The sequence below is a fragment of the Phlebotomus papatasi genome, chromosome 1 (assembly GCF_024763615.1).
Source record: "Phlebotomus papatasi isolate M1 chromosome 1, Ppap_2.1, whole genome shotgun sequence".
Lineage (NCBI taxonomy): Eukaryota > Metazoa > Arthropoda > Insecta > Diptera > Psychodidae > Phlebotomus > Phlebotomus papatasi.
Genome location: NC_077222.1, coordinates 32,692,868 through 32,715,443, shown reverse-complemented (window position 1 = coordinate 32,715,443; position 22,576 = coordinate 32,692,868). Strand labels below are relative to the sequence as shown.

Here is a 22,576-nt window from a genome sequence, read left to right as displayed (position 1 = left end):
GTTGTTATTAATTTACCAAAAATTGGCAATTATCAAATTACTTATTGTAATAATCGTAAAAACGTGTCATTGAAAATTGCTCATATCTCAATGTAAGTTCGAAAAGATGTTGAATTCTCCGGCATGTGTAAAAAAAAGTCGCATCCACGTCGATGACAGAAGGTCAATTGATGCAAAATTCGTAATGTTCTTTTTTTTCCTTTAATTTCAAGACCAATTTCTTCATTCTCTGAAGGAGAAATGAAAATAAATCACATGTCCAAGAGTTTCCAGGAAGTTCGTGTCCGATATACCCTTTGACATATTGTCTATCAAGGATAGACGTTTGTTATAAATTTGAACTGTAATAGGAAAAGCATATTAAGAAAAAAAAGATTACATTATTCAACAAATATTAAATTTTAAAATATCAGTTAGTAGTTCTCGGTAAAAAACACGTAAATAGTATTAAAGTCAGAAGAAGTCAAAATTTTGCTGATATGGCAGAATTTTGCATTAACCCACTAAAGACGAGTGAATCATATACAGTACAGTACATACATGTGATTTATGAGATATAATAATTTTTGCTAATCAATTTTTTATTAGTTTTTTTTTAAATTATTTTTCTATGTTTCGTGTAATTAGATGGAGATTTATTTGATTTTCTTCAATGTGAATGGGAAATGCAATATTACCTCGAGTTCTCAAAAAAAATTCGGAGCGCATGAAAATGAATTTGGAGTAGCGTTTGACGTTCAATGTTCAATCTCAATGAAAATTAATGAAAATGAGATAATACCTAGAATAGACGTTAAAAGATACCGCTATCCTAAACCTCAGAAACGTCAGAAAGAGTGGCCGTAAACACTGATATTTATGACATTTTGATTTTATCGATAGAACTGTTATACAAGTTTTCTTTAATTACTCTACAGAAATTACTACAGATAATATAATAAAAAATTCCATCCAAAAGTATTGAGCAGTATTTCTAAGCTCACAAAAGTCATTCTTCTACAAATCTAATTTAATCTTCATATTATTATATCAATCGTCAAGATTAGATTCGAATTTTGGGACAATTGAATCTCAATCTAATGCACCGCTTAAAAAGGATAATTATAAGAACATATAATCGCGGTGAAGCAACGTTTCATAAGCTTTACATTGCTATTGAAGGCAGGTTCAATAGCTTTTCGTTTTTCATGACGACGGCAGTGGACACACTAGAAAGGGGACAATTGTAAAAATTTCAATGAAATGAATTATAATAATAGCCTAACTAAATCTTGTTGCGAACAGTAAAAATTTTTCGGAACAGAAAAATTTCCTGTCAATCGTAAAATTCCCTTACAAACAGTAAAACGTTGTGTGTAAAGTACAGTAAAGTATCCCGTGAACAGTAAAATTTCATAGGAACAGTAATATTTCCTGAGTACAGTAAAACTTCCTGCAAAAAGTAAAATATCTTGAGAACACTAAAATTTCCCATGAACAGTAGAATTTCCCGTGAACAGTAAAATTTCAAGGGTACAATTATATTTTGCGAACAGTAAAATTTCAAGCGTACAGTGAAATTTCTTGCAAGCAGTGAAATTTCCTGAGAACACTAACATTTTCTAGGAACAGTAAATTTTACTGCGAGCAGTGAAATTTCGTGAGAACAGTAATATTTTCTGAGAGCAGTAAAATTTTCTGCGAAAAGTCCTTTTTTCTGAGAGCAGTAATATTTATTGTGATCAGTAAAATTTCTTGAGGAGAGTGAAATTTCACGAGAACAGCAAAATTTTTTGAGGACAGTGAAATTTCCTGCGAACAGTAAAATGTTTAGCAAATACTAAAATATCCTACATATACAAGAAAATTTCCTGAGAACAGCAAAATGTCCCTCCGATCTCTGTATACTCTATGTATATAAATCAGGACATACAACCGTCAATCAACTAAAAAATTGATGAGCATAGTGTACATAACAATTCTTCTATGGACTTTAATGGGTTAAAATCATGAAATTAGGTGAACTGTAGCCCTATCCATGGCAAATCGACCCAGAATCTAGAGACAATCGCATTTCCCATAACCCTCAGTGAATTAACGTAACTTTTCCTGTGACTTGACAATAAATTTTATATTCTTCTCTCTTTTTTTTAATATGCAATTGGAGCTAATTTGTAAATAATTCGCATTTGGCATTCTTTTAAATTGCTAAACATTGAATATTTCTGGTGACATCGACAGAGTTTGAATTTGTTTGGCGGTGAAAATTTTGCCGAGATGTCGGCAAAAGATGACAGTCGAGTGTGTATTGGGTGTTTGTGGTAGAGGTCGTTAGTGAGAAATTCTCCATAAGTGGTGAGTGGAATCTGCAGGAATTCTGTAGAAGGAGTCTGCAGATTTTCCACAGCACAGAAGGCGTTTGCGTTCGTAGGGGTGGTCAGTCTGTGTAAGTCTGTCGAGGTGAATAGAAGTGTCCTACTATTTGTGGGAGACATCTGTAGCCAAGAGAGAGAGAAAGAGATAGAAAAAGGGAGAAATCCTTAAGGGGAAGATTTTCTGTTTTATATTCCGAATTTTTGGAGAATCTGCCGAATTAAATATTCGATCTAAATCGCTCATTTGCTGGATAAAGTTCCACTGAGCGCGGTATTTTCGGTAAATTGCTGAGTGAATTGTGCTGAGTGGTTTCTTGTTTTGGAATAAATATTCCGCGGCAAAGTGACAGCTTGAGAGAATAAAATTTCCGAACCGTGTGCGTGAGAATAGGAGAGAATTATTGGGCTATTTGCCAGTTAAAGTGAGATAGTCAGCTAATTGATAAAGATACGTGAGAGCGAGATAGAGATTTTATTGATTATAGTGACGAAATATTCCCAAGAAGAGTCTGCAGTGAGTGACAGAGAGAAATGATAGTGGGAATTGTAAAGTAAATGGGTAGTATTTTGCTGTAATAAAAAAAAACTGCATTGATCGGTCATTTATTAATTTTTTATCGATAGTGTGTGCGGTGTTTATTTTAGTTTTTCATTTAAAAAATTTCTGTTTCCCTTTGAAAAATAAACCTCTTCATGGGATAATGGCGGCTAAGTGTTGCGGAAATTTCAAGGTAAAATCCTACTGTCCATTCAACATTTTTCTTAATGTGTGTGTGTGAGTGTGTAAAATTTTACCCCTCCTGTCAAAATTTAGCACATAAATCTCATCAATCGCATCCACTTGGGGCAAATAGAATAAATTTTTTTTTTGGAATAAAATAAACAAAGGGCTTCATGTACTATCTACCTGGAAAATTTGGCTATTCTAGTGCAAATAATAAAGTTTTTTAGGGCCTAAAATCCAAAAAGACTGGCTCCCTCAGAGTTGCATCAACCATCTCTAAAGCGTCAGTCACATGCAATTGCAGCCCCTTGAAAGAACGCACGCGGCGTTTTTTGGGATAGAAAATTCGAAGGGTCGCGGTCGACAGAACTTTTGAGGGGTAAATTTTTATGTGAGGTTTATTTTTGAGGCTTGGCGCCCTTTTTTAATTTCTCAATTGTCTGAGGTTTTTTTTACCTCTCAAATTGCATTATTTCAAAAGGGTTTACCTTTCCAATTGGACTCAAGTGGAAAATTATATGAATCGGCGAATTTTTCGTTTGATGTCAGATTGTCACTCAATTTTTTTTCTACTTTTTGAAAATTATTAGGGTAAGTGTGCAAAATTCCGGCCAGCTTGCAATTTCGGCCAAATTTTTTGTTCCTCTAATTTCCATGAACTTTTAGATTTTACGTACTCTAGAGATTATACAATGCAAAAGAATAACAAAAAGTGTAGCTTCGACGAACATGATGATCTAAAAAAGACATTAGAAGAATTCCAGAAGAGCAAGGAACTATGAAAATGAAGGTGGCCGAAATAGGCCACAAATATAATGTCTATATTTTTATTCATTTTAAAATGCATTAAGAATGATTTTAGAGTAAGTAAATACGGTAAAGTCTTTACAAGGTTCCAAGCAACACTCTTTCAGAAGAAAGAATAAAAAAATTCAATTTGTATTTAAAATATTACATTTCAATCTTAAGACTTTGACCCTTGCATGCAACTATGCCGAAATTTGGCACACTTACTCTATCGCTCATCTGGACTTATTATAGGGGCACAATTTGTTTTTTTCGATTTTAAAATTTTGAGGTACAGTCAAGGGTACAGTGCCACTTCAATGATACAAAACTGGGAATGCTATTATGAAGTATTTTTAGATCAAGAGGATCGTTTTTTTACGGATAAAAAGTATTTTTAACATAGAACAAGTTTTTTTTGTTCAGAATAGGCCTTTGTGTAAAAAATCTCATTTTATCTATATTTCTATTCATTTCCAACAATAAAGTCGCTCTGTACTGTAATAAAAAAAGTATTCAATAAATAAGTAATTAAATCTAAACTTTGCTAATAGTAAAAAATCGTTTTTTAGCTGCACTCAATTCAGAATTTGTAAAATAGTGAAAATTTGATACAGTTTTTTGGCAAATTGATAATAAAGAGTTTTTCAATTTATCTGCAACTCTCTTAGATTCAGACCTAAGCCTTCACTTACCAAAACTTAATGTTTTACTGCTCACTTGTTTCTTGCTTTTGGAAATATATAGTTAGGTGGGGTAACTGGATCGTTTTCCAAAGAGTGCTACTTAAACGCTTGTTTTTAGACTGATGAAATTCTTTTTTTACTTCTTCTAAATCCATAGAATTATTCACTGTTTCATTCAGAAACATAATATAAAAAAAAATTATCAAAAATATTAAAGAAAATTTATAAAATAATGATAATACTGAAAGAAGTCAGCATGCACTAACTGGGTCACTTTTCGCTAATTACTTTTAATTAAACCTTTGGATTTAAAATACTTTTTTTCACAAGAAAAAGACAATAAATGTTTTCAATCAACCAGCTGCCATTAGCGAAAATATCACTGCTAGAAAATTTTTATTGAAGAACCCAGCTGGAACAAGATTGAAATGAGTCGATTACACTCACTTAATTTAATGGATAAAAATATTATTTTTGCTTTTTCTCAAACTTGAATAGTTATATTATGTTACATTAGTGACTATATTACGGAAATAAAAATAAAAATATTATTTTAAGTGGATTAGTCATAAACAATCTACATAGCGAAGCGCCCGGATTAGCACACTTGACTGTAGGAGTACAATTTTGCTATTTTGCAGAAGAAAACCTTTTCTTTAAAAAATTGTAAACGTCAAAAATTTTTTGTTTATTATATTAATAAAACGAATTAAATATTAAAGGCAAAAAAAAATAGAGCAGCAACAAATCAATGTGATTAGTAATGCCTTCTGAGACACCTTTTAGCTCGGTATAATTTCATGAAATCAAAATTCACGTCCCTTTCTTTCCCAAAAGATTTGCATAACTTTTCGGTCTCAAAATTAGATTGAGCTAAATTGAATTTCTTATTACGTTCAAAAGAGGAAGAAGAGTGCGATAGATATATACAAAACATTTGAGATAGAAAGAGATGTGAATTTTGATTACACGAAATTTTCCTGATCTAAAATGTGTGCCTAAATAATGACTCCAGCACATTTATTAGGTCAGGAAAATTTCATAAAGTCAAAATTCACATCCTTTTCTTTCTTAAAAGCTTTGCATAAATCGTCAGTTAAATCAGCATTTGTCGTAACTTCCTTTTGACAACTTTTCAGGAGACGAAATTTTCAGTTCAATATTATTTTTCTTAAAAGTGAGCCCGGAATGCAATACTTTTGAGTCAAAATAAGGAAAGTGGCACTAATAAACTGTAAGTTAACTCGAGAAAATCTTTATAAAATTATTTAAAAGCTGCAATATTGAGAAATATGTTAGAAGAAACACAGTAATATTTTATCGTAACTTCCATCGTTTATAAAGCCGTAACTTCAAATGTATGAAAATCTTGGAAGTTACGACAATTTTCTAAAATGCATTATATCAATTTGAATTATTCTAGTGATAATAAGCGCCTTTATTTGACTAAATTAGTCAATAATACTGTGTTCCCTGTCCTTAAAAGCTTTTATTTCATAAGTTTTATTGAATAAATTTTGTGCGCCACGTCGCTTGTTTTGTTTTGAATTAATGACAGATGGATAGGGATTTTTTCTCACTTTTTCCTCGCAAATATTGAATTAAAATGATTTCATATTACACTATTCGCACTGTCTTTCGATATTTGGAAGAGTTTATAAACGTTTTATTGAGAAATATTGCAATTTTGCTGCAAATTATAAGCCACGCAAGTAAGCAAAAGAAGTTACGGCAAATGCTGATTATTGAAAATTTTGTATGGAAATTTGTCGTAGCTTCCCCAAAAATGGAAGTTACGACAAATTCTGATAAATTTTTGTTAATTAAGGGCACTTACGATAATTTTTGTTTAAAATAATTTTTATTGGGCTTATAAAAGTTTCTTTTTCACAAGTGCGTTTAATAAACAAAATTACGCTGATTCCAAATATGTAGGGGAAAGTCGTCTGCCTTTAAATGCAGCAGCCTTCAAATGTTGCGATTTTTTCGTTGTTCTCAAAAGCATAAATTATATTCTATTAACTATTAGGTAGCTATCCATCATCCTCACAAATCATCAAAAAATGGAGAGCCTAGCTCCTATTTCCTAGATGCTAGATCAAAAAAAATGAAAATGAGCTCTAAACTGTAATTTGATGTTCCACAAATCATGTGATTTTTCATAGTAAAAATCATTTTACAAATAAATCTTCCATTGTGACACATAGAAGGTTAATCAGGCTTAATATTTCTGTTAATACATTTTGGTTCAGATGACACAATTTTTGTGGGTGGCAAAAATTTGCAAATATCACCCTGCAGCAGCCTTTAAATGCTAATGTCGTGTGCCTTTAAATCCTATCTTTCCATACATCAAAACATGTGAAATCGAACTCCTACTTTGGTCTGACGAATATCATACAAATACTTATAACCTGCTATCTTGCTCCGGTCGGGATGTTTCAAGTTGACAATTTTCAACTTCAATGGCTTTTTCTTCCAAATTTTCAAGTGCAAAACAGTGCTTCAGAAAAATGTGAAGAAAAGTTATTTTGTAATGTCTTTTGACTGCAGTGATGATTTTAGTGAGTGCGTTAGGCTTCAACCTAATCATTTATAGCCCATTTAGTTTTATTGATTCAATATTCTCAGTGAAAAAAAAACATTTAAAGGCAGCTGCGTCGCGTTTGAAGGCAGACTATGCCAGCTGCCTTCATACAAAACGACATCACTTTTTTAATTTCCTCAGAAGGAAAAACTGAGGACTTGCAAGTGCTAAATGAGGTAATCATATACGCCGAATGAACAAGAGAATTTTTTGGTGTAGTTGAAAATAAAATCCATTTTGTGGATTCTTCAGAAAAAAATCTTAAATTTGGAACTCCATTTTTCGTTTGAAGGCAGACGACTTTCCCCTATATATCTCAAAATCGCAAAAATGAAGTTACGATAAATGCTGATTTAACTGACGAAATGTCTATTCTACTTTTTCGCACTCTTCTTTTGCTTTTGAACATCACACCAAATTAAATATAGTTCAGTTAAATTTTGAGACCGAAAGGGTGGCAAAGACTTATGCAAATCATTTGAAAAGCAAAGGGATGCAAATTTTGATTTCATGAAATATACCGAGCTAAAACGTGTGCCAAATGCATAAAATACTAATTTTGATTAGTAAAGAATTTAAAAATTAATAAAAAATGTGTTTCATTTCTCATTTATTTTTTTTATGTCTTATTGTTAGACGGTTTTAGCTGAGATTTTGTCCACAAATTGTCGTGAGATATAATTATTTACAGAAAATTTAATTTCTTACGCTTTTTCCTGAAAAATTGATCAGATTGTGCCCTTGTAAATTTGAGTAAAATATATTTAGTATTATTTTCTATTATTCTAAGATAGGGGATAAATGATGTGAATTATTAGGTAAGATTTTTAACAATTTAGTTTTTGTTTGCATTCTGAAAAAAACTGGAATTTATCAAGATTAATTTATGAAGTGAAAATAATTTTTATCCAATTTTCTAATAACAAAAGTGAACTGTATTATTTGATTATCTGTATTATTTATTTTAAGATTGGGCTACTTTTTAATTCGGGCATCAGTTAAATTTGAAGAAAGTTAATCGACATTTTTTAAGTTGTCGAATGAAGATAATATTCTGAAATTTGGCATGTTTCGTCTTAGTTATGATGTGATTTTGTGGATTTTGCATTATAAATGGTGTTTCATGAAATTTACCAAAATACGAGTATATATTAGTATGAGTATGCGGAAGAACAATTTATCGTTGTATTTCAAACAATTTGATGTCCGAATTTCTCTCTAATTTGGGTGACATTTCGGTCGCAAATGCCCGAATTTGAGAGAGTCTACTGTAGTATAATATTAATATTCGAGATATGGGGTTGTTGTTCTTAATATCTCAAGCATTATCAAATTTATTTTAGGAAAATACAAGCAAAAAGTTATTAAATGAAAGTGGATAATGATTTCTAAGTTTTAATGACTTTATACAGGTTTTATTCAAAAGGTTTAATCTAGTTCTCGAAAGTTCTTAATTTCTAAGCAGTAAGTGATATTGAAATCAGAAAGATTAGCTCCATTGCCAAATTCAAAATTTATTTATGAACCTTTCTTGCCTGATTCCAGTTAATCCATGTGGGTAAATCTCGGATCTGAAGAGGCCTACACCTCTGAAGATAAGGCGAGAGATGGTTTAGTACAAAATTATGTTGAAAATGTAGTTAAATCAAAATTTCTATTATAACCATGATAAACTATTTCTAATCTAATCGTAGGCTCTAAACACACAGAGAAATTTTAGTGGCATAACAACTCCAAATGGTGTTGTCGGACACACCAACCTCAACCCCAAAATCAACTAACCCCAATTCGGTGTTCAGAATACACCAAGTGGTGTCACAAAGTAACTAACACCGGCTTTGGGTTTCTGATTACACCAATTTTACACCAATTATTAACACCAAATTTAGCGTTGTTGGAACACCATTGTGGATTTTGTATCACACCAACTCAAGAAAATATAGGTGTTCCTTTTACACCAATAAATGAAAAATGTCTACAGATTTGCAACTAAAACTAAATGATCAAATGATTTAGAATTAGGGCATTGGCATTCATTGGATGGGATTTGAAATTAAATTCCTGGGTGTTTCTATTTAAGAATTTTCCATTTTTCTGCGTGATTTTTATTAATTTTTGACCATTGTTTGAGGGCTTGGGGCCCTCCCTGGATGATATTATCTGTATTTCAAAGCCATTTGGTGCGTGAAAATCTTTTTCCAACATTTAAGCCTGCGCCGAGATTTGAACACGCGACCTTTGTGATGACAGTCGAGCATCTTCCAGCTGCGCCACGAACTCCTATAATGTATTCAAAGCATATCGGGAACCGTTGCATCGGCACACACGATATTCCAAAATTAGAGATTACAATTAGAATTACAGATTTGCAACTAAAACTAAATGATCAAGGATTTAGAATTAGGGCATTGGCATTCATTGGATGGGATTTGAAATTAAATTCCTGGGTGTTTCTGTTTAAGAATTTTTCATTTTTCTGTGTGTGTGGTCGATGGTGAGCGACGAACACCGTTTGGCGTTGCAACAGCACTGTTTAGAAAATTGATGGTGTTACTTTTGCACCATTTCAGAGATTTCTGTGGCGGAGTTAATACAACACCGCCAAAGCATTTCATAGAACACCATTGATTCAAAACTAGGTGTTAATTTGGTGTGAATGCTACTACGTTTGGTGTTCAAGCAACACCAACACCAAATTCAACCCCAAATTCAACACCGCTTTCTCAAAATCACTTCTCTGTGTGAAAATAGTCTCAGACGTATCATCGAAAATATAATAATCCGTAAAATTTGGCGGTAAGGGGCTTGGTAAGGGGTCAACTCAAATTTCATAAGGGAAAGTGGTGCAGCTTTCAGTTAGCGTTCCTTTGAAATGTGGCTTTTTGTAACATTTTTAAATGGAACTAGACTTTACCATGATATAATTTACCTCGACAAACCAATTGTGAAGCATTATGATAAGTCTCAATTTCTTTTAAAAATAGGACAAAGTACCAATTTCAAAGGTATTTCAATTCAAAGGTGCTCCGATTCTTCCCCCTACATTGAGGAAAGGTTCTTTGGATATGATTTTCTTTACCTAAATTTTACAGGCTAAATATTCTCGATTACTAGCCTGAGTCTATTTGTGTCTTGACACAGATTTTCAGTCAACACAGTTAATATAATTTCAATATTTCTCTTCTAAGCAAATTCAATTCGGTGAAGGTTATGTTAAGCTTAAAAATTAGTGTAATTGGAGCTATAAATCTTCAATTTGTGTTAGTGGAAAATTCGAAAAATTACTAAATTGTAAGACTAATCGCTTCCGTGGTTAAAGTCCCTGCTATTAGCCCTTTGAATGTGAGATGAAGGGTTTGCATCTTTAAGAAAGCCCTATTAGACCACCACTACCAAAGTTGTGCTACTGTGTCCGCTATCCGAGTCCTCGATTATTTTTATCTCACAAAATCGTTAAAAAAATCTTGATAAAAACAGTTTTAAATAAAAATCCATTAAGACATAAATCTGGCAAATCATTTATTAATTTATACTACACGCTACACGGAATAAAAGATTACCTAAAATTATTCATAAACGTTTGAGAATTTCCACTAGGAACTCACGAAATGCTCGTAAATCTTATGACGCTTATGACGACCTACTAAAAAGTTCGTAAAACAATTTTCGTAAAAATTCGTAACAAACATTTGTTCGTAACTGATGAGCATAATTATTCTTTTACAAATAATTGTTTGTCTGGTAAGACAAAATATTACAAACATTTTTTTTACGAACATTTACGAAAAAAGTTTGTGGAAAAGTACAAACTTTTACGAACTTTTTAGTTCGATTGACGAGCAATTCGTAAGTTCCCAGTGGTAATTCACAAATATTTACGAATATTTTACGAAATATTGTTTTGTGTGTAAGATTATTTCTGACAACGATATATAATATAAAATAGTTTTAATTTTTTTAAAAAATTGTTCGGAACTGAATAAAGAATGAAACTAGCATGAAAATTATTGAAATAAAAGAATTTATTTTAGATCAGATTGACAGACTAAAGAGAATACTTTTGGATTTTGTTAATTAATAGCATTCCCTTTTATTTTAATTTCCCCTAAATTTTCCTTTTATTTTAATGAAAGATTTATTAATTTAAAATTTATTTAAAGTAAAATTCAGGTTAACTTTATATTAAATTGTTAAATTTATCCTCTATCAAATATAATTCATTATTTTTATGTATTTACAATTTGTGATTTCCATTAAAGTTATTTACTAACAATATAATGATTTTAAGTGATCATTTGTACAATAAATCTTCCAAATATAAATTATTAACTGAATTAAATTTAGATTTGTATGTTAAAATGCTTGATATGCGTCATTCTCTGAGTTTTATAAATTTTAAATTATGTATTTATAAATTTTATAAGCTTAGCTAGAAAACATTTCTGTGTGACCTTTTCAAATGACAGAATACTTTATCAAATTTTCATGAGCATTTATTTATTAACAAACCTTTCTACTTTGATAAATGAAATGTATATATTTAACTCCCTTATCACTTATAATTAAATTTCTAAGAAATTGAGAGTAATTTGGATTTTACTTTGTAATTTCATGACTCATTATAATTAAGGCGAATTATTTGTTTTTAATAATAATTAATATTAGTAAGAGCTTTATTTTAATTTTTCATACTTTATGAGCAAGATATCTTTTCGTATATAATTTATTGTGAGGAAATAGAGAAACTCTTTATAACTACCATGCAATAATTGTCTTTCGTTCTATCAAAAGAACATTGTGTACACAGAAATAGTGATGAAAAATATATTTGCAAAAAAGAAGAAAAAATCATTTCAGTAATAAAAGAAAAATCTTTCTGTGATAATGTGAGAAGAACAAAAATGTCCCAGGAGTGATAGAAAAACTGAGAGAGAAAATCTTGACAATTTTAATTGGTTACTCACAATTTTTTCCACTGCAACGAACATTGCTAAAGAAGATTCAAATAAGAGTGAATATGGGTGGTAATATCTTCATTTAAACACTCACATTTATTTCTTCTTTTAATATCCTTTTTTGTGCCATTTAGAACAAGTTTTCCAGGATAGAAAGCTATTTGAGCTGAGAGTGTAATAATTTTAATTGATATTCAGTTAGACTTTAATTGGGTGTTTGGATGGTCTTAAGAACTTTTAATTTTCTTAGACTAGAAAATGATGAAATATCAAGTGTCAGAAGCCAAAATGTTGATATAGAATTTCATTCATCGTCATTTGGTATAAAGTGAAATTGTACACAAAATGAATTTTACTGAAGACGACAGAGAGTAATATTTTACGAAAATGTTTCAAGAGATGAAAATATTTATATTTTACTTCAGTGACAAGATGAAAATTGTGAAAAGTCACACAATTTCTCCGGTATTAAATATTTTCCATTCCATTTTCTGCCTCTGGCATTGCATGAATTTTCCCTGTTAATTTTAAAGACATGGAAATATATTTTGTGTGCCTCTTCTTCAACAAACCACAATTCAACTATCAACTGAAAACTTATGCGGTAAAATGTTGCTGGGGTAATGCAGAAAAGAGGAAAACGATGAAAATGGATGGAGTAATTTTGTGTAGCTTCTGCACAAATTGCAATCGAAAACATTGAATTATGTGCCCCCATAGTACGAAACATCACAAGAAAATCATCCTTATTTTGCTAGAAATGACACAAAACGATGATGATGAAAATCAACTCAAATGAATTAAGAGAGATACAGAAGAAACACATTTCACTCCAATTCACAAGAATACCACCCACTTTGTGGAGTAATATCATTAATAGGATTCTGCAACTCCAATAAAATTTATGGGAATTTTGTAGTATACTCTTGGAATATCTTCAATAAGAATGATCAAATCATAAAATAGCATTCTAAAATTAATCAATCACTCTTCAACAAAAATTTTCCGTATCGAATCAATAAACTCTCTCCATGAATTGTGCAAGTTGGCGAAGCTAATCCATAAAATTTTTTCTCTTGCATAGTGTGATAATTTGAAATTATTCGTGGGTAATACACACTGCTAATTTTTGTGCAATAAGAATTAAAAAGAGCTTTAAATATTGGTCAAAGTTGGAGATATGCAAAAAACTAAACAGTTTTTTTTTGTAAAATTTCAAAACCACTTTCGTAACTTGTGATTTTTATTGAATTCGAATGAACTAAAAGCTTGAGAATTAAAAATTGAGAACAGTTCGCAGCGCCACCAGCGGGAGAAAACAGCCCCCTCTCGCGGAAAAAAAACTCTGTCAGTGAATTGTCAGAAATTTTTTTGCTCTCGCTTCACAGTGAAAGTCTTTTTTTTTTACAAAAATAAAGCCATTCAACTCTCTGGAGATGGAAATAGTTCAAAATAGTGGAAAATATCGTAGAAATGCAAAAACTTTTCCATCCATCTCTAGCTATTTAATTTCGTGGAAGAAAATCAAAACAAATATAATGTCAGCGAGATACTACAATGTAATTCAAGAGTGATTGTTTTTGCGAGGTTTCAGAAGTTGGAAAATGCAAATATTGGAATTTTGTCTTGTCATGCAAATTAGACCATTAAATTGCTATTGAAATTGCAATATTTGAAAAGTAGGGGATACTGGGGCAAAAAGTCACAAAAAGCCAGACCGCCCCAGAAATTTCTAATTAGCCTGGTTTTATAGGGAATTTACCGCTCTACAATTTTCAAAAGTAATTTTCCTCTATTTTGTAAGAAAATACATAATTAGATCCGTTTTCTTAAAAGTAATTTTGTGATCATTCTTAAAAATGCGGGGCAAATAGTATCACTATTTTATATTAATATGGGGTATTATCACATGTTAATTCGCTTTATTACGGGCTTTCGTAAATTAAAAAAAAAAATATCTAGATGACATATTTTCATACGAAATTTTTTCCTCTACATCTCTGTAAAACACCGTATTGTATATTTGAACGATAAAAGTTGCAAGCTAGGATGGAGTAAGTACTTTTGGCCACTTTAAGGTTTCATGTGCTCGTAATTTTTATAATCTTTATTTAAATAATATGAAATTTTGTACAAAGATACCTTAAAGCCCTTTCTTCCTAATAATCCAAGAGATTTTCGAATTTCTTTTGGATATTTTAGTTAAAAATTTATTTTATGCAACTAGGCATGTTTCAGTACTTTTGGCCACTTTGTAAGCACTTTTGGTCATTGTGTGTAAGCACTTTTGGCCACTTGTTTCCAATAGAATTTTAATAAAATAACTGAAGAAATAGCTTTCGAAAACTTTCACAAATACACAGCACAAGTCCTATTCTTATTTAACACCAATTTTATGTGATTATATTAGAGTATTTTAAACGACTTTTTGCACATTTTCTATTTAATGTAAAAATCAATCAAAAGTCACGATTGTTTTTACTGAAATCCGCGAGGTGCGCTACGTGCAAAATGTATGGGAAAATGAATGGCCAAAAGTACTTACACAGCCGAAAAAAGTAAGCCCTTTAAGCCACATCTTATTTTCATTTAATTTGTTAAAAAATCTTATTAAGGACGATATCACAATAAATTTTAGTTAATTAAGAAATGGACTTTCATTGAATAACATAAAATACTTTCCTCAAAGATATGAAATAATGCAAAACAATTTCTCTTAACATTAACAAGTTTCTTAAGAATCCCATGTTTATTTTTAGTGATTGTTTACCTTGTCGAGAATTTCTTTCAATAACTCAGAAATAATGAAGTTGATACAAAATCAAATATGGTTTTCTGATTTGTTAGATTAGAGGTCACGAAATAAGACCCATTTTCCTGTTCTAAATAAACTCATAATTGCCTTACAATGTGATTTTACTTTATGTGGCCAAAAGTGCTAACATGGCCAAAAGGGCTGACTCTACCCTATTTTAGAAAAAAAAAACATACAATAGACCGCAAATCGTTTGAACAATGCAAACAACAAGCGGCGAGGCATGGTAATGACGTTTCTTTTCGCCGTGAGACATCAGAAATTGCTTCGGTTTTTGTTACTTTTTGCTCCATAACTTTTGTTACTTTTTACCCCAAGTGGTCACTTTTAATAAAAGGATTACTGGAGAAAAGAAGCTTTGTAAAATTTTAAAATAGATAGCGGCTTTGTATTCAAAGAATACAATTCATTTAGAAAACAATCACCAGTGCATCAATTTTGAAAAATAAGAAGGGTTTGGATATCTCTTATTTTCTAAATACTTTGTTCGAATTCCAAGAAACTTACGATATTGAAGGAGGCTATATATGGAAAAATATTAAGCTGCTATCTTTTTTTTTTATTTTGGAATATAGAGGAAAGCGAGCTACCTTCGCACGATTTATGCTTCGTATAAATCCCTTTTTTCAATGTGTTATAAATAAATTTGGCCCACTATAATATAATATTTTAATATATAGTTCAATGCCTCAAATTTTCAGAAAAGAGCTATGGTTGAAATTGAAATCCATAAGGAACATAGAGAAAAAATTGAATTGTCCTAGGCTTGAATCGTTCGAAGGTAGCGAGCTTTCCCCTATTGAATTTTAAAATTTTCGTTTTGTGACTTGTTGCCCTAGTTTCCCCTAATAATAAAACTATAATTGTTCTTTGGGACAATCATGCACAGTAAAAAGGCAAGGAGGAATAGGATCACCATTGTAATATTGCATAATTTTAGTTTAATAGTTTATAATGTTTGATCAATTGAATAAGCCACGCCTCTACGTTATTATTCACATCCGTCACGTATCCTGCAAGACCAATGGATTATACAATTTATTTATTTATTTCAATTTTTTTTGAAAGTGAAAGACCTCTGCAAAAGATCACTCACGACATTACAGACTTGAAAAAAATGCCCTAGGACTCCTCCTATGAAAAATAGACCACGCCCCCTGGAAAACCTTGTGGCTTATAAAGCAGTATATTGGAGAAAATTTCTCTTTGTACAGTAGGGGAAAGTGGGGCAGTTCACGCAACTCAATTTTTTTCAGGGTTCATTAACTAAATCCATATGAACCACATTGAAGCTAACTAGGGGGAAGTGGGGCAGTTTTGAAATTGGGATTTTTCTCCCATGTTTAAATTGAACTGAGCCATATCATAATGTAATTTTGCTTCTCAATCTGTTTGTGCACCTAAATTATATCACGATAAGACTCAATTTTATTTAAAAATAGGTGAAAAATTCCAATTTCAAAGGTGCCACACTTCCCCCTATTTTCCATTAGTTTTTCTTGAGTATTGGACCATCTGGAAATATATGACAATTCCTAATTAATCATATTTCGTTCTAAAAATCTTTATTTTCGAAAGTAACAAGGAGTAAAAACGACAGAAAGCTGGTTCTCTGGTTGTTATTTATTTGATTCACGGTTCGATGGCGTAGTTTAGAATATAATCCATTTTTTACTATTTATTTATTTTTTTACATTTTTACTCAACTATGATTGTGTAAAAACATGTATGTGATGCTCAACTTTCCTGTCCAGTGTTACCTTTCTTAAATAGATTTAGCTACTGCAATGATTGCAGAGAGTTCGGTCACATCTCAGCCACTTGCAATGCAATAATAGCATAAGATGTTTTTTTTAATTTAGTCTTTTGTCTGTGAGTATTTCGTGATCGTGCTAAAAGTCGTATACTTATTCATTGTAAAAAAAAAACTCAATTCATTGCAGAATAATTATAAATGTCACTCTGAGGTGAAGAAAAGAGACGATTTATGAACTATTAGCTGGGGTTTTTTTCATCCCTAAAACCAAAATGAAAAATTGCTGGTGTGAGAGATGCGAAAGAATAAAAAAAAAACAATTGAAAAAAGTACAGAAAAAATTATGAACGATACGGTGAGGTTTGTGTGAGAAAACTTATCAGCAGTGTGAACACGAAAAAGTTTTTCTTCCTCTCGAAAAAAAAAAACTCCTCTCTCCCTGGTGCTCCAGAAAGCGTCTGCTACAACAGGAAATTAATAAAACTTTGGGAAAATTTATTAAATACTGGAAAAGTCACTTTATTTTATAATACGTTTGATATACGATAAAATAAAATAGTGATGATTTCACGATGGGAACTCTCTTCTTCAACAAAAGTGCGCAAAAACTGGAACAGTCTCTAAATGAAAATTCTGATAAGGGGTGGTTGTTGGGTGGTAAGTTCAAAGTGTCTCTCTTGGGGGGCGAGGTAGAAAGGAGCAAAAAATTGTTCCGAATTGTGGGGTTTGGGGATTCTGTGCTGAAAAAAAAAGAATTTTTAATATGATCGTCTGGAAAAAGTTTCGAAAAAAAATACATCGAGATGAAAAAAAAGAGCTCCTGTAGCGTTTGGGGTGTTCGGGACAAAAATTCACACTGAATGAAAGGGGTGTGAGGAAAAATATTAAAATTTATTGCAAACTCTTCGTCGATTTCCGCAGTGCATAGAATGACGATAGATGGGATGGTTTTTCGGGACGAAAAACGAGGGAAAAATCCATTGGAATATCAGTGGATGGAATTTTCAGGATATCCCCCAATGGTTAAGCTTTTATCTGCTGAGGATGTACGAAAAGTTTTGGAATTTGTTTTCGGTTATGTCATTTATCTACGGTAAAACTTTCAGTAATTCTATCCCCTTTTTAATAAAGAAAGAAACATAATATTTTACAGTGTGTATTAAAATAATTTAATTGAGTTTTTACTGTACCGCAATTTTTGGCACTACTTTATGGGAGAAAATAACTTTTATGTGAACGGTAACCATTGAAGCAATAACAGCTATTGCGCTGATTGAACAGATCTGATTGACAATTTACGATTGAGTATATAGTTAATTAAGTTCCATATTGTATTATATTTTTTTTGAGTTACGATTCAAAGTAGATTGATTTTCAAGATAAAACAAAAATTAAATTGAAAAATTTGGATGCAATTCAGTAAAATCACATGATATCATAATAACAAGATGATAAAAGGCTAGAGAATAGATGAGTCTAAGACTAGGATAAGGTGGGGTAATTCGTACACATGCCTATTTTGGAATCTTGAGTTTTTTTTTTCACTGTTTCAAATGGTCAAAAAAAGAAAAAGAAAAACTACAACACTTTCAATTCGAGAGTACTTGTTTGTTCTTTTTTTCCCTTTTGCCATCTAAAACCGGTAAAAAAAAATTTAAGATCAATTTTGAAAACCAAAAAGACATCTTGAATTTTAGATAATTTCGCAAGGAAGCTGATGTAATTTGTCGTTCGAATTACGAATGTTCTTTCGAATGTCTTTCGAAATCAGCAAGTCTTAACTCAGAGTATAATGAAGCTCATTGTAACATTCCTCTTTTCTTGTAGTTTACCAGATCATCATTCAACAACTTTTTTAATAAATTGTTAATGCGGTAATTCGTAAATTCACAAAGCCTTGTACGAAAATGTAGTTTAAATATTCGAAATCCAGTTTAACAGTTTTCGAACATAAATTACATTTTGTTCAATACAGTATGTAAAGATTTCTTGATAATTCCGTGCTTTGTGTAATTTTCTTTTCGAATTTAGAATGATAACAGTTATAGTCTTAAGTTTGAGTAACCTAGATTAGTTACACTCTTAAGTTTAAGTAATGTAGGTCATCACAATATTCCTGTTTTCTTGTAATTTATCAGATCTTCAATTAGCAACTTCTTTAATAAAATCTTAGTGCTGTATTTTATAAATTCACAGAACTTTATACGAAATTGTAGAAAATATTCGAAATTTATTTTGAATTTTCGAACATCAACGAAATTTTGTGCAAACAAAGTTTATGTGTTCACAGCTGGAGTTTTGAAAATGCGAGGAACGGTTTCAAAAGTCAAAGAAAAGACATTTTGACTTCCTCAAAATTCCGCTAGGTGTCTTATGCGTAATCACTATTTACTTCTTTTAGTGTGGAATTTCATATATTTTTTTCATCTTGTGCGAAAATTTAGAAAAAAATAAATGAAATTGAATTTGAATTCTTCGTTAATAAACTTTCGTTAAACGTTTAAATGGTATTTCGTTAAACGGTTCGGTAAATGTTTAAACTTCGTTAAACGGTATTTACCTTTATAGACGAGACACTTTTATACCACTTAAATCTATCTACTCAACAGAGAAAATAGGAGAGCTTAAGTACAATACGCCTTGACTTATCAATTAAAACATTGAGAATACAAAATTGAGAACAGTTATCAGCGCCACTACTGGGAGTTTGTTTCCGTCAATGGCGCTAGTCAATAAAAGTCAATATTGCCTTGGATATCTCGAAATTAACTACAATTTGACTTGATTTTATCGTCCGTAAACCCTTTTCAATACACTAGCATTTTCCTTTCTCAAAAATGAATCTCAATCCTCATGAAAGTGTTTGCTATCTTCAAAAGAAGCATTTTCATTGCGAGTTTCTGTTTTGTACTAATTTTCAGAGAAATTCAATTGAAACTGCTGAAGATTTCTCTTGGGAAAAATTCTCATTTTTCCACCTCCTTCGGGAGATATCCCATCTTGGTATCCGTGAGAAAGACCATCGTTTGAAAATTTTCTAAAGTTGAGATTTTTCTCGTATAACATGAAATTCTTTCGCTTCCCTTTTTGGGGTATGCCCAGGGAGGGTGGTATGGTGGTCTCCTTCCGGATCTAGAATATCGCGATGTCGGTCGCTATTTCGCCCAGTGAAGTGGAACAAATTAATGTCGTTTGTTGGAAAGTTGAACGATTAATTTTCATGGAAAATGTGTGTATGTGTTTGCACGCGAATAAATTCTCAAGTTAAGTAATAACTACCCCGATACTTTTTACCCCATCTCTCACACCTTTTCGTGAACTCTTTCAGCACAGTTTGAGATGGGTGCTATATATAGAGGTCTTTTAAGGGTGAGAGGATGGTGAAATGCACCATTGAAAATCGGAGCACATTCGTCATACTTTTCCGGGATTGTTCTAGCAAATTTCCTTTTTCACTGTGTGTGAGCCAAGTTTTAAAGTCTCACACTTTGGGATTATGCTTGAACTTTTTTCACTGGAGGGGGGCGTAAGGTCGTAAAACTTGCCACTCTTACTTTGGGCAAATATTTCCAAGTAAAATCCATATTCCGTTCTCACCTCAATTCTTTCCGATTGATTTCCCACACAACACACCTTAATGATCGCCACCCTCTTGCCAAAAGTCGCCTTTTAAATTATGGCAGTTTAATTAATTTCCCAGGCATATTGGAACACTTTTTGCAGGCAACAAATTTGTGATTTCAATTAAAATTGAAATTTATTGGGTTACTTCAATAAAAGCTACATGGTTCACCTAATTTCACAGTTTTTGCTATGTTTGAATTTGAATATTGTACAACCCAGCGAACCTCACCAAACACCAAATGCTAACCGATTTAATTCAGCCGAAAACAGGTATTTTCAGCTGAAATCGGCTAACCTTAAAACGAAGCTCGTGAGGCTGTGCCATTTCTGCATAATCGGTTAGATTTTTTTGTTCAAGAACTGCTGACCAGTTAGCATATTTTTGCTGATCGACTAAGCAAAAATATGCTGAAAACGCTGTTTTTTCAGCTAACTGTGCTCGCTGGGTAATTTCATGTTTTCAGAAGTACACAGGGAAGGCTCTCCGATATATTCGGGTGACAGCAGTCACATACTTGACAGCTGTGTGGGTGACAGATAAATAGGCTTTATCTGTCATTTTCGATTCCAATCACGCAAGTGTCGGAGAGTTCTGTGTACAGTAGACTCTGTCAAATTCGGGTATTTGGGACCGAAATGTCACCCGAATTAGAGAGAAATTCGTGCGTCACACTGTTTTAAGTCCAACGATTTTTTGTTCACCTGCATGCACATATTAAGTTTATATACTCGTATTTATTGTAAATTTCATGAAAATCCCTTTATAATGCAAAATCACATTATAACTAAGGCAAACCATGGCAAATTTAAGGATATTTGCTTCATTCGATAATCATAGTCAAACTTGCAAAATGACAAAAAACCTTTTTCAAATTTAACTGCTGCCTGAATTAAAAAGTAACTCGATCTTAAGAGAACCGAATTAGCGAGAGTCTACTGTATATGTGTTTCTATACTTACACAAAATGTAGTTTCCGTTCAAAAAATTCAACTAAATTTCGAATTTTCCATCTAAATTTTCGCAAAGTGAGTGTTAGAAAAATGTATGAAATACCAAGATGCTATTAAGTAAATTGGACTTGCAAAGAAAAATGTGACTGAATGATGTCAAATTTCAATAAATATGTAAGAGTAATGGGGCGCCATCTGTGGAGGAAAAATCTGGCAGTCGATCCAACAAAATTTTTATATTCACATGGAGATTACAGAATTCGAAGATCGAAAGCTAACTTCTCTCGTCGACCGCGAGGTGGCCGAAATAATTCCTAGGGTCATTTCATTATAATTCACCTCACAATACTTTGTTGTATTTATAATAAATTTCTTCCACCTTGTACGAAAATTTAGTTTGAAAAATCGAAACTGAGTTTGAATTATTTGAACATGTATGACAGTATCAGCAAAGGGTTCCATTTTTTATCCAAAATATTTTTGAAGAATCAAACTCCAGCTATCAATAGGAAAATTGTGGCTTCGTTCTGTTTTAACCTTTCGCAGAGACAAAGCCACTAAAAAGCCAAGCCAAATCTATTCGAAAATCTACTGGAAACATATAATTCAATCTTGAGTTTTTGACAACCATTCTTAAGGATTCACTGGATATTTCATGCAGTAATTACAATTTTAGGGATGCTTTTGTAATGTTTTGGAATTTCCGCAGAATTTCTGCGGAATTTCTGTGTAATTTCTGCATTTTTTCTGCGGATTTTTTGCGGAATAGCTGCAGACTTTCTGTGGATTTTTGTTTGGTCCAATGTTATTATTATTTTCTAAATTCGATCTCAAGATTTTTGCATCACCGAGGGCTCTGTCGTTTAACTCAGCCCAAAAATTTTAATAACCGAATTATTTTCCAAATATCAAAAATGTAATATGTAAATTTGTTAAATAATCTTATTAAAAGTTTCCAGTGGGATGATAAAATTAGTGAAAATTGCCGGTAAAAGTCAAAATTCTTATAAATTCACTTAAGTAATCTGATGAACCCACCCTAAATATGCGTCAAAAACATCTATTGAAGTGTTATAAAGGGCACCCACTCTCCAAGCCGTAAAAGAACTTTAATCCCCAACCTCTAGTTATTAAGGTAGAATTGGTATTGATTAGTGTGACATGGTAAAATGCCCATATTTGATTCATTTGAATCCATTCTCGAGGGCTTTTTATTGTTATTTCATGGGGAAATAATTTCCTAGTTTTGTGATAGTGGTAAAAAGATTCAATCCACGAAAATTTTTCAAATGTGTCCGCTGTTTTGTTACACCGTCACTCAACAAAACATTTCCCAAA

The 22,576-nt window shown here is 31.8% G+C and overlaps 2 protein-coding genes across 4 annotated transcripts in view; one reads left to right on the top strand and one right to left on the bottom strand.

Annotated features, from left to right (window-relative positions):
* LOC129798846 (elongation of very long chain fatty acids protein 7-like) overlaps window positions 1-22,576 on the bottom strand; it is a 147,029-nt gene that overhangs the window by 120,249 nt on the left and 4,204 nt on the right. The gene's annotated exons all lie outside the window — the stretch shown is intronic.
* LOC129798843 (uncharacterized) overlaps window positions 2,405-22,576 on the top strand; it is a 527,934-nt gene continuing 507,762 nt past the window's right edge. For all 3 annotated transcript variants that reach the window (XM_055842247.1, XM_055842245.1, XM_055842244.1), the window contains exon 1: window positions 2,405-3,085. In XM_055842247.1, coding sequence (XP_055698222.1) covers window positions 3,056-3,085 — 30 coding nt within the window. In that variant the 5' untranslated portion in view covers window positions 2,405-3,055. The remainder of the gene's footprint in view (window positions 3,086-22,576) is intronic.